General features: G+C 46.8%; 1 protein-coding gene across 1 annotated transcript in view; it reads left to right on the top strand.

Annotated features, from left to right (window-relative positions):
• The window catches only part of Cacna1c (calcium voltage-gated channel subunit alpha1 C), a 184,150-nt gene that overhangs the window by 56,833 nt on the left and 114,205 nt on the right, over positions 1 to 13,112 (top strand). The window contains exons 6-7 of the mRNA XM_055604274.1: positions 6,755 to 6,829; positions 9,261 to 9,351. Coding sequence (XP_055460249.1) covers positions 6,755 to 6,829; positions 9,261 to 9,351 — 166 coding nt within the window. The remainder of the gene's footprint in view (positions 1 to 6,754; positions 6,830 to 9,260; positions 9,352 to 13,112) is intronic.

The raw sequence follows: 13,112 nt of genomic DNA, 5'->3' as shown, positions 1-13,112 counted from the left end.
CAATATGTCCCAGACTCATGACAATGGGGGATAATGGCAGATCCTAATTTCAAGTTGGGCACAAGCTGGCACAGTGAGAGCGCTCTGGCTATGTGTTTGATTTGCCAGTCACGGAAACATGGTGAACATGAGTACCTATTCTTCTGCTAAAGAAAAGACCATCCCGTGGAATATGTCACCACTCCTCCCAAGACTCACTACAGTAGCATCCACAGCCAGGACATCCACGTCTCTCCTGGCCGAGCTGTGCAGCACCGTAGTGAGCCGCCAGATATCTTCACAGTGTGGACATGAGCAAGCTAGTTATCTGATATGGCAATAAGCCCTGGACTCGTTCTCTGCCATGCGCTGGCTTTCCCCTCAGGCACTTATCTTCCACTGAATTGTCACTGGGGATTAATGTCCTTGCCTGGCCCGCTGGAGGCACATCTGTCAGGTCCTCACAGAGAGTGCTTTTTAGACAGGTGGTTTAAAGAGGTTTTGATAAAGATAGAGTCAGGGTTCAAGAAAGCTGGGCAAGGCGTTCAGAGCATCAGAGCAGCACCGTAAAGTAGCAGCAGGGGAGATGTTTCTATAGGCCTGAAGGTACAAAAGAGAGAGAGGTTCCTAGAGGCAGAGAGCTTCTGTGTGGGGAAGGCAGTGTGGCCAGACCCATGGCTGTCGGCATCAAGATGCAGCCACTGTGCCCTGCCCAGAAGCAGCAGATGGTAACTGAGCACCATCGTCTCTGGTCTACCCATAGACTCTTGCTAGTGCTTCCCACTGGCCAGCCTCAGAAGAAGAGCCTTTGACGTGATCAACAAAGGTTTACAAAGGGCATCATGAGGGACGCACAGATAGCATACAGGGGAAACCTGACAATGGCGATAGTCCAAAAACATCGCTGCTGTGGTTCCATAGAATCCGAGTATGAGTTCAGGAAGTCCAAGATTAAGTCTCTAGGCATGAGAAAGTATGGGTTTACTCAAGGAGACAAGTCTAACACTCGGGAAAGAGGAAACTTTTTTTAAAAATGATTTAAAGTTAGTTGGTAATACTAGGGAGTGTTTATGACAGTTACCATTTCACAAAGTTCTTTTTGGAAAATATTGTTTTGCCATAGCAAAAGATCTTTGAGTAAATCATATCATGATCTTTCTGCGGAGGAGGAAGTGTGAGTTCAGAAAAAAAGTTAAACAACTTACCTAAAGTCACGTGATTCGTAGAGGATGGGACAAAAACTGACATCTAGATTTTTACTTAGTTTTATAGGTGACACAAGTGCCCCAGAAGATGAGCAGGAAAGACTCTGGGTGATGGGTGGTTCTAGAAGCCACCAGAGGCTAGAGCTGGGCTTCCAAGAACGAATGAGTGGATAGGGGATCAGCACTGCCTGTGACAGTCCAACCGGACAGTGTCTGTGGCTTTGCAAGACCCAGCAGTGTCCGTTACAGGTCTTTAGCTCTGCTCTCTAAAGCGAAGTGACCAACAAAGTGACCTCCTGAAGTGACCATCAGGAGACTGCTACTGCCGAGACCCAGTAAAACTTCCTTCACAGGTATGAGTGGCAGGCTAGACTTACTTGGCTTTAAAAGAGCATTTTGAAGACCTACAGGATAAGTGGTGAAAGGCCCAGACCCTCCCAGGAGAAGGGACAGATGCTATATAATGCCAAGTGGACAGAAGCCCAGCATAGCTGGGAGACAGTGCATCAGGAAATGGTGAGGCAGCTCAGATCACCTGGAGAATTCTTCAGGAAGGATGGAAATGGGTCACAGAGCAGCCTAGGCTGCCTAACAAAGTACTGCTGAGTTAACTGATGGAAATGGATTGTTTCCCTGCTCCTGGAGACTAGAAGCTGAGATCAAGGTGTAGGCTGGGCTGGCTCCTCAGAGGCTGTGAGGAAGGGTCCCATTGTAGGCCTCTCTCCTTGGCTTATAGGCATTGTCTTCACCTTGTATCTTTCTATTATCTCTCTTCTGTCTCTATCCACAGGCTTTTGTTTTATTTGGTTGAAGGTCTGTTAGATTAGGTGCTGGCCCTGGTGAGCTCATTTTAATTAAATTGAATGTTTAAAGACCCTGTCTCCCCTAAACGGTCAACTCTAGTTAAGAGGGCTTTCAACATTGGCATGTGGGTTTCTAGGAGGCGTAACTCAACCCATAACAGATGAGATAGCCAAGTTAAAGTGAGTAGAGTCTGTAAGGCAGGGCCCTAGGAATCCTTTTATTTGCTAGCCATACTGTCAACAGAACTTTGAGGAAGTAAGTGATAGATATACCATTTTTAATATAAAAATGTAGTGAAATTGGCATCTGGCCAAATAAATGACAAACCTCCACATAGGGGTGGATGGGCCTGAGCCATTACAGCCCAGTAGGCTGGTGCCAAGAGTCACCCTGGGACTCCTGCCAGCATTGTGCCTCATGGGGAAATTCATGGTGGTGTCCAAACACCTCCAGTCACTGCCAGTAACGTCTGTGTTGGTGTGGTAACCCTTTCTCAACTGGGAAGGTTACAGCCAGCAGGTGAGCTCTCTTGAGTTTTGATAAGGGCCTAAGAGCTACATTGCAAAGTGAAGAGAAGACCTTTTGTTTTGCAAGTCTCATGAGAAGCTGGTCCTCCCTGCTTACGGTTCATAGGAGAACCTTAGAAAACTCCCACACCTTGGACAAGGTCAGAGATGTTTAGGGGACCAAAAGGTTTCAGAATTCAGTGTATGTCATCTTTCTCCCAAATCCACTTCACATACTCTGCTGCTTCTTAGGTGGTGTGAATATATACTAGGCCAGCCCAGATGTCTTATATGTGACTGTTTTTTGTTCTTTTGTTGTTGTTGTTGTTGTTTGTTTTTTGTTTTGTTTTGTTTTGTTTTGTTTTTTGCCTGTACATCTTCCAAGCCTTGAGGCTGGGGAAGAAGAAAGAAAAGAAAGGAACTCCCCAAATAAGGTCTTTTCATTTCCTTTGCTAACTGACCACATTGACATTTTCCTTTACCAAAACAAAAGTTACTATGACTCTCAAACCTTTGTCAAACCCCTTCTGAATAGTTTTATTTTCGCTCATGTGGATTCATTTGTCCATCTTTCAATGTACAGATTACACCATGTTGATGTTGTGGTGACTGAACAAGATCCAGTCGCTATCTAAGGGGAACATGGGTATTGATTCGCTGGCACAGTCTGGTTCACCTCTGCCACTGGGGGCTTTGTTTCATGAGGATCTGTCCAGAAGCAAGATCCTCTGCTTTTATGGGGAGTTGGCTTCCTGAAGAGGAGGTCCATGATCTGTAAGCCTCCCTGTTGACCACAGCTTCAGAAAGGCTGCCAGATGAGCTGTGCCACCATACTTCAAAGATATCACGTGGTGTCTCATGGTAGAGTCCCAGCAGTGCTGTGGATAAGATTTCTGAGGCTTTTAAAAGCCCAAACACGCTAGGGAACACCAGTCTTGAGCAACAGCTTATATCCAACATACCTCCCCTGAGGTGTATTATTGTGAGGTCTCCACATTATCTCATGGGGAAATTTTATGTGGAGATTATTGTAATTTATTACAATTTCCACGGCATCTGCTCGGTTGTTCTCCAAGTGGGCTGAGAGACAATAGCTGTGCACCTCTCCTGAGACTAGAAACAGACTACCAAGTACCATTCAAGCAAGAGTGGCCCCTGAGAGTAGATGTTTAGAGGGATGGGGGTTAGAACAGACTAACTCAAGGCTGAAATGAGCTGTTGGCAAGATATTGCCTGAGTGGGCATGATAGCTCTTAGCTAGCTGGGAGGCTGAAGAAGGATTCTTTAAGTTCAGGAGCTTGGGCATCCTGACAGTATCATAGGACCTCATGTGTTAAATAAAAAAGAAAGAACAGAAGCTATCCAACTCATTTTAGCCATTGCTGCTAAGAGTGATGCCAATCGTCACTTGTAATGGCAACTGCGGATGGTTTTCTTAAGAAATCTTTATTTTTTTGTTTTGTTTTGGAAGCTTCTTCCCAAAAATCCCAGAGATCCATGTTTGGTGATAGCTCCTGTTAGCAGCAAAACCAGACAATGAGCTTCATCTCTAGGCTGTATTCTTTAGCATCTTCTTTCAAAATGGCTTCAGGTTGGGCTGGGGAGATGGCCCAGACAGTGTTTGCCATGCAAGCATGAGGACCTGAGCCTGAGCCCCAGCACCTGCACCAAAAGTGGGCGTGGCGATGACCGCTGGTGGTCCTAGTGCTGGCAAGATAGAGACAAATGGACACCTGGGGCTTGCTTACCAGCCATCCTAGCCAAATTAGCAAAGTCCAGGTCCCAATAGACACTTGAGATTGACCTCTGACCTCCATCTACACACAGCTATGACAGCACACACATAAACAGGTACCCACACCAATACATTACACAGACACACACAGTGTTTTACAGAGAGTATGTCCTTACCTAGTCTGGAGAGGCACAGACATTGGAGTGGGGTATCCTCTGGCCCCTGAGTTCTTCCCCAAGTTTCAGCCAACCATCTTAGCAGAGTAACCATAGCTGCACAAACTTTCCAGCTCACCATTGGGGGAAGTGTCTCACGATTGTGATTTTTGACCTGAAAAAAAAAAATGCTCCCTGGAAGTTTCCCTTAAGGCAGCCGCTGTCACCCTCTTGTGTGACTCCCTAAGTCGCAGTTTTGTGTGATCCTTTACCGGCAGGAACACAGGCTTTGCTCTAAGCTGTTTTGTTTTTTGTTTTGTTTTTTTTTTTTGTCTTTGTTTTTTTATTTTTTTTAAGCTGTTTTATTCTCCCTTGTGGAATAAACTATCATAAATGCTCCTTTCTGGTGAGGGGTGATCATTTCAGCTAGGAACCTTTAAGATGTGACTTGACCCACAGAAAAGATTGAATGGAGATCATGCAGGCCACGCAGGAAACTGAGCCAGAGCTTCTACCAAATCCCATCATGAGCATCCAGCCCCAGTCACATCCGATTACATCTGAACACACACATATTTATCAAGATCTTCTTATGGCCTTTATCATACAGCTGTTTCTGAAACCAAATAAGATGTGACACTCCGTGTCAAGCCAAATGCTGGATAATGCTGCTATTTGACAGGCCTTTGAGCTTTGAGCAATAAACCACAATCCTCGCATCCTCACCCCAACTGCAGGAGCCTATGGAGGCTTGGCCACAGGCAGCCTTCTGTTTCCTTTTCACACCTCCACTAAAAGCACAGTCCTCGTGGGTCTCTCGCTCTTGCTCTCTCGCTTTGACTCTTGTTCTTGCTCTACAATGTACCTCTCTAAAAGGGAAATGGGGGCCAGCTCGCTTCTAGTGCCTGGTTCAGGTAGGGAGGGATTTTTAGAGGAAAGAGAAGCTCCTACACTGATCTGAGAGTCGCTGTTTATTCTGCACTGTGTGTTGCAGATGAGTGTTTTGAAGACCAGTGACATGGAACTTACTGCATGTTGGCGATAAGTTTGGTCCCTTTTTAAGAGGAGATAGACTTCTGAATCCCCACTAACAAGAAATATGATCCCTGCTAACAAGAATAGAGACTGAGTTTCAGGAGACTAGGATGAAAGATGCTCCCTTCACAGCCTCCCTAGTGAACCTGGGGCACTTGCCTGTTCCTCATCAGAGGATATACTTCCTTGTAGGACTGTCTGGTAGCTTCCTACCTCCGTCCACCGCCACTCTTCGTTAGTAAACTGTGATCAGTACAAGCCCATCACTTATCTCCAACAGCTGCCTCTGTGGCTTCAGAGAGGCACACATGTAAGAGTGTTACCAAGAGAAACAGCCTTCCTGAGGAGTTAGCTAAAGCATTGGCTCTCAGGGCCTCAGGGCCTAGCGTAACAGAAAATGTCCTGTCCTCGGGTACTGGAAGATCCTTCACTCTTTCCCTTAGCAACTTCCTCTTCAGTTAAGCCCAGACTCAGGAGCCCAAGGTTTTCTGTGCATTGGAGACTTAACTCTGATGTAAAGAAGATTCCAAAGAAAGCTTAGTTATTCTGTAATTAAACCAGACTCCCAGGTTATTCCTCTTCAAAAGAAGACAGAGTGTGAAGTATACTGTATATGAATTACATACATAGTGCATACAAAAATAAAACAAAGTAACCATCTGTGAAATCCAAAGTAAAGCAGATGCATAGGTACTTTGGATGTAACCAAGACCGACCGGGGCATTGGGTAGCGCCTTAATGAAGCATAATGACTGAGCTAGATAAGGGGGCAGAGGGGCAAATAGATCAGTAGGCAAGGGACGTCATCCAGGGATAAGTGGGAAGGAAGCCCTGGAGTCCACTGGAGCCCATTTATGGCCCCTGTAAGGGAAAAGCTAAGCCACCTAGCCAGTGGGAGGCACTAGCTTGTCTTAGCATCTTAGCAGCTACCTACCTAAATCTGCAAAGGGACAATCCCTTCCCCCCAACACACACACACACACACACACACACACACACACACAGAAGGAACAGCCTTCTGGGAAGCCTCCTCCCCAGGTCTCCAACTCCATGTGCCAGTATAGTTGGGAGCCTCTTCTAGTGACCACCATTTGTCATTTGTTTTATGTTAATTCGTGTGATTTAAGGGTTTTCTCGTACATCTTGGTTTATGTTTTTCATTGTTTTAGTTAATTTTTTGGAGATAAAGGTGTTCTATGTAAGAACTGGGGTTTTTTGTTTTGGGGTTTTGGTTTTGGGTTTTTTTGTTTGTTTTTGTTTTTGCCTGTGCTGATCGCATGTTCTCTGTTGATGTCTTGTCCCTGATCTTGACACTGGCCATCTTGTCTGTGAAAGGAAGCGTTCCAGCGGGCTTGCTTGATCAGAAGAAAGGGAAGTTTGCTTGGTTTAGTCACTCTACAGAAACCCATGGTAATGTCTCTTATGTTTTATGTGTGTAAATGTGTGTTGGGTGTGTTGGTCCATACAGATTGCCTAGGAGAATGTTTCTCTTAATGTCTGGTGCGTGCGTGCGTGCGTGCGTGTGTGTGTGTGTGTGTGTGTGTGTGTGTGTGTGTGTGTGTGTAAGACCACTGCAAAGAGCTAGCAAGCATGACAACCAGCACCAACTGTTCCCTGATAGAAGATGGAGTCATTCCTTTGGTTAGTGACAGCCAAAATCAAAGTCACTGTAAAGGCAAAATTAGTACTGGTACTGAAAGTGCCTAGACATTAGAAGATACACTTACTCTTAAGGCCCAGACCACTTCTTTCTAATTTTGGTGTCTTTCAGAACCTAGCAGCACTACTTTCATACCACTTCACACACAGTCAAGGGGTTCTCTGAGAGCTAAAGTCAGGTGGCTTTCTACATATGGCTCAGCCCTTCCAAGAATGAGATCTGCAGAGTTAAAAGGGCTGAGTCAGAGTTGGCCGAAGATAAATGAACTGAAAGGCAGAGTACTCCTCACTTTTACAGCTTCTTGTTTAATATGGCTTGTCCACAACTCCTAGAAAACGTTGAAGGTTCCCGTTCCCAGTTCCCAATGCTAACCCACCTCAAATGACTAGTCCCACCACTCAGACCTGAGGCTATGATGTGAACGTCAATGCTGTAAAACCAAGCGACATTCCCAGGCCATGTGGTTGTGTGTCCAAAATCTGGCTCGGCTTCTCAGTCGTTGACTTACCTGAGATGTAGAGAAGAGACTAGGTCAGTACTGGAACAGTCAAGGTGAGCATGGGACAGGGACAGTGCCCAGTCACTAGTTCTTTCTAGGCATAGTATGGGATCTTGACCATCATACCCATTCTCTCAAGCCTCACTTTCCTTTCCTGTGACCTAAGGAGACATGTTAGAGCTGGGTAATTTCTACAGTCTCATCTAGCCCTTAACATCCATAAGATGTCTGGACTCTTTTTCCTCAATGTATTTGAGAAAGAGTCCTAAGTCAAAGAGAACTGCCCCATGGGACAGTCAAAAGATAGTAAGCCATGAGTTTTCTATCTGTGGCACCCATGTTCTTGAAAGGAGCCTCTTCTCATCCACCTGACTTGTTTTAAACCAAAAGAAAAGAAACTGAGAAAAGTCCACATCCATCAACATAACTAGTGAAAGTCCTCCTCTGGGCTGTGGTAGTCCATGGAGATGAATCACTCATGTCACATTCCTATTAGTTGTAGATGCTGTGGACACTGAGGGCTGATGATTTTTTTTTTACCAGATGGGGTCTATTCTGGAAGGATTGTTGATTCAGATTGCTTGAAAGAAGTATTGATAAAATCAAAAGATTCCCTGGGAGTTGTGGTACCCAGCACTAATCTCAGCACTCGGGTCAGGCTGAGGCAGGGAGATTGCAAATTTGAGGCCAGTTTGAAGTATATCAAGGCCCTATCTTTTCTTTTTAAGTAAAAATATGAGGATTCACATTACATTAAAAGGATGATAGCAGCTCTGAAGAATTTTTTTAGCTAAACTTTAATTTCATAGAATAGATAATATACTAAAAGAAATGACCTCCTCAAAGCCACCATGCCGTGTCTAGGATAGAAAACCCCCTTCTGGAAATCTAGACTGCTGCTGCCTTGGAGTAAGACACTGGTCATTGCTTAGGCAGATTGGCTCCTGGAGAATCAGGTAGCTTGTGTCTCTGTTTACATGAAAGTGTCGGACTTCTGGGAAGGGGGATGGTATCCCGCAGCTCTCCATGAGCAACATATAGGCATGATTTTGGGAATCCTGTAACTAGACACCCCCATTCCTTGTGTCCACCATGTTGTGTGAGGCTCAGCACTTGGGTTTAGTGGTGACTAGTTACCTCAAGCCGACCACATCAGATATGGTCGTACGGGTCATTGTTTTATGACACAGTGTGCACTTCAGGAAATAAAAATGTGCCTAGGTCCATCAAGAAATTTGTGTAGCAAAAGAGCCCTATCTGCAAAGAAGCTAGACTCCAGTCTTGGGGGTAGAGCTGGTAGGAGAAAGAAAGAAGGTGTCAAAGTCATATGAGATCCTCTCTCTCTGTGGTCAGTGAGATACAAATGGAAAACTTCCACAGCCTTTCTGAGGCTACAGAGTTGAGGGCAGAGGACGGATGGGACCTTCCATCTTACCCAGAGTGCCCTGAAAGGTACATGGCCTGATTATCAGAGTCGCTCCTACATTCCTACTCATATGCACCATCCTGGCAGCTGACTTGTCCAGCCTGACGAGGACAGTGACAGGCCCCAGCTCCCACAGAGAAGCCAGCAGATGGTGCCCAGCCAGGCTTGGGCTAGGATGGTATGCCATGCACTAATACTCTTCTCCTCTCTTTCTCCCCCTACCCTCAACTGCCTTTCACGCCTCCTTCGCTCGTAGTGAGCATGCCCACGAGTGAGACCGAGTCCGTCAACACTGAAAATGTGGCTGGAGGTGACATCGAGGGCGAAAACTGTGGAGCCAGACTTGCGTGAGTACCCATGGCAAACTTAGCATTGAGTTCTTCCTGGGGCGTGGCCTGCGGAGCTGGCTCATGGAGTCCGAGTGGCATGGCTCCTCACTGTGGGGGCAGAATCAGAACCTTGGTTGACAACCTGTGCCCTGAGTGGAGAGAAAAGAGACCTGGGGTAAAGCATGGCCTCGTACGTGGTAGTGGGCTCTTCAGATTAAACCCCATCTTCAGCACTTCTGCGGGTGCTGCCAAACAAAGATGCCAAGCCCCTCTCACCCCACCAGAGAAGTACAGAAGGTAGAGGTGCTCTGATGTTCTTAAAATTCCCTTTCTTTTTTTTTCTATTTTTTTAAGTTTTAAAACTTCTCTATTTATTACAATTTATTCACTTTGTATCCCAGCTGTAGCCCCTTGCCTCATCCCCTCCCAATCCCACCCTTCCTTCCTCATCTACTCCATGCCCCTTCCCCAGTCCACTGATGGGGAGGTCCTCCTCCCTTTCCATCTGACCCTAGCCTATCAGGTCTCATCAGGACTGTCTGCATTGTCTTCCTTTGTGGCCTGTTAAGGCTGCTCCCCACTCAGGGGGAGGTGATCAAAGAGCCAGCCACTGAGTTCATGTCAGAGACAGTCTCTGTTCCCCTTACTAGGGAACCAACTTGGATACTGAGCTGCCATGGGCTACAGGGTTCTAGGTTATCTCCATGAATGGTCCTTGGTTGGAGTATCAGTCTCAGAAAAGACACCTGGGCCCAGATTTTTTGGTTCTGTTGCTCTCCTTGTGGCGCTCCAGTCCCCTCCAGGTCTTTCTGTCACCCCCTTCTTTCATAAGATTCCCTGCACCCTGCCCGAAGTTTGGCTATGAGTCTCAGCATTGAGAGCCAGTATATTAGGGTCCCTGATGCTACATGCCTACCCTTTCCATCCTGGCAAACATTTTCTCAGAGAAATCACCAGCTAAGAAACTACACTGCCAGACTGATGATCATCCTGGTCCTGTGCAGTTCTGACCTGCCCTTCTAATGAAGGGGAGCACATGCCTGGTGTACCACCTAGAATGTCCTTAACGTTGGGTAGTGGTTCTCAACCTTCCTAATACTTTGACCCTTTAATAGAGTTCCCCATGTATGGTGACCCCAACCATAGAATTATTTCATTGCCACTTCATAACTGTAAGGTTGATACCGTCATGAATCGCAGCGTAAATATATGTAATGCAGGAACTGTGATGTGCAACAAGCCGCAATGGGATTGCGGCCTGCAGGTTGAGAGCCACTGGCCTAGGTGGCAGCAGTCCTTCCAACTAAGCCTTCCTCCCGCTCCCTGGCTTCTGAGAGCTGGCTTTGACCTGGGACTTAAGCAGACAGGAGAGAACAGGAGCTGCTGTCCATGGGAGCAGTTCACAGACAGATTATCACAATCTTGAACACAGAATCAAGTCATCCATGTCAATGACGCTCACTCCCCTAAACAAAGGGGGAAACCATTTCATTACTAAAAATGGCAAAAACCGGTTTGATTACAAGTGTCACAGAAAGCAGAGCCTGGGGAGTTCAAAGGGTAGGCCATGAGGTAGCCATATCTAAGCTTCACTCTAGGAGGCAATGACCATGGGCTTGGCAGCTGTAACCCCGTCTTGGCCACTGGAAGGAACTGCGAGCAGAAAGCTCTGAGTAGGATTAGCCCAAATAAAATATGTCTCCAAATGCTGCATGGGTAGCACCTCCCCCTGTAGCCTGGCTCGCTGATGTGCTGACCGCTCACAGCAGTAGCTGCAGGCAAATCTGAGTGAGCCAAAAGAGGGAGGTGAGCAAGGCTGAGGAGCAGAGCGCAGCGCCGCAGTCAGGTTCCAGAGGACACAGGGCCGTGGGCATCGCTCACTCTGACAGTGGCACCAGGGAGCCTGTGCTGCAGATTTTGCAGCATTGTTGAGAAGCAATTATTGTCAACATGTTGTTAAAATACGGTGCTAATTACGTTTGTAAGCAGTGCTCCCAGCCTTTCTCCTTCTTCCTCGCTCTTGGAACTGGACAGAATAAACCCGTGAGTTTCTAGAGGCATCCCCAGATAGCCATGATCAGGGCAGGCATATGCGACCCTTCTAGTCCATAAGCTCTAGGCCTTTCTGCTTGCTAGACATCAAGGATTGGGAATTTGGAGAAAAGATCATCAAGGTCATTACAGTGCTGACTATGGGCGCATGGCCCAAGGTATAAACCAGGAGGGGCCAGGGAGCTGGCGCTGGGAACTCACTGAACAGTACATTTTAGGAGTGCATGATGCTGTGTTGGAAAGCAAACACAATTATCCCCTATGGAGGGAAACTGGCATCCGCTAGCCTATCTGTCACTTCCTGGGAGGATGTGCTCTACTGGCTTCAAGAGTTATCCAGAAATGGTTGTTCTTATTCCTATGTATAGCACAGCTACCCTGATTGCAAACGGTACAATTGCTCTGCCAGAATATGAATACGCACCTCATCCACCGCTCTCTTTCCCCATTTCCCGAGAAGACGGCTGCTCTTCCTATCAATCAGTAAATTGGCTTGAGAAGAGAAGCGGGCTGAGGGCCGAATGAGAGATCATTGTCTTACATCTTTGAGTTAAAAGTCCCGACTTCAGAATGAGGACCACATGTAAGGAGAAAGCTGGGATAAAGAGGTTTCCTGGGTGGTAGCGGGATGTGGAGAGAAAGAACTGCAATGTTATACAATGCAGTGACAGGGGAGGAGATAAAGGAATGACTCGCCAAAATTTGATAAGAGAAATTGGAACAAGTCTGAAGCAAAATTTAAAGAGGGAGTCTGGCATGAAGAACACACAGGTACAATGTGAACAGCAGGCTGAGGAGCTCTGACGTCCAGTTCTGAGCAGAGGTAGAGAGTGGCATTTTAGGTCATGGACAAGGTGATAGGACACAGTTTGCTCAGAGAGGGCTAGGAAGCAGAAGACCAGGACCCGCCCTTGGGGAAACTAGCACCCAGAAGAAGAAGAAGCAAACAAACAGGCAGTTATACCAGGAGATGTGGGAGGGAGATGTCAGGGAAGTCCTCTCTGTGCGAATCTTCATGGCAGTACACAGCCCGAGCTGGGTGGGAGAGAGAGTAGTCATCCAATAAAGTGACCAGGAAGTGTGGAAGAGGCCCTAGAGACCAGGGTGTTATGACGCATAAGTAAACGGCAGAGAGTCCTGGTTTGAATTAGAAGGCTAAAAAAAAAAAAAAATTCTTCAAAGGATCAAAATCGAAGCTGGAAACCAAGAATGAGTATAAGCACTAAGTGCCAAGGGGCAGCGTGTGTGAGGGACCGTGGCTCAGCTGGCAGGGCATGGTTGGCAGGCTCCAACGGTGAGCTTGGTCTTTGCTCTAGGAGTGTAAGAGGTTCCTGAGGGGTTTTAAGAACACAGAGTTTGTGTGAAGAGGTTGGCTTGATCAGTCTTGAACTCTTGAAGGATCACTTCGGCATTAGGGACAATAGGGAAGAGGGTGACACACTGACGAAGTAGCCTGTGGCTGCTCAGGCATGGGACAATGGTGGCCTCGGGGTGAGTTGTAATGTGGGGGCAGAAAGAGTGGGTCAGCTCTCTACTCTAAGGAGTTGGGGGAAGTATACTGACTTTGGGAACCAGGCTCAGCAAGGGAAGGGTGGATATTTGCCAGTGCAGGCCTTCTCTGAGGCTGTGCAGAAGGAAAGAGGAAGAGGCTAGGGAAAGGAGGAGGTGCCATGGCAACAAAGAGGTGGCTTTCACTAGTCTTCAAGGCATTAGAAGCCAGTGAAAAC

The sequence above is a fragment of the Psammomys obesus genome, unplaced genomic scaffold, assembly GCF_907164565.1.
Source record: "Psammomys obesus unplaced genomic scaffold, mPsaObe1.curated_primary_1811, whole genome shotgun sequence".
NCBI lineage: Eukaryota > Metazoa > Chordata > Mammalia > Rodentia > Muridae > Psammomys > Psammomys obesus.
This window is presented reverse-complemented; position numbering and strand designations above follow the sequence as displayed.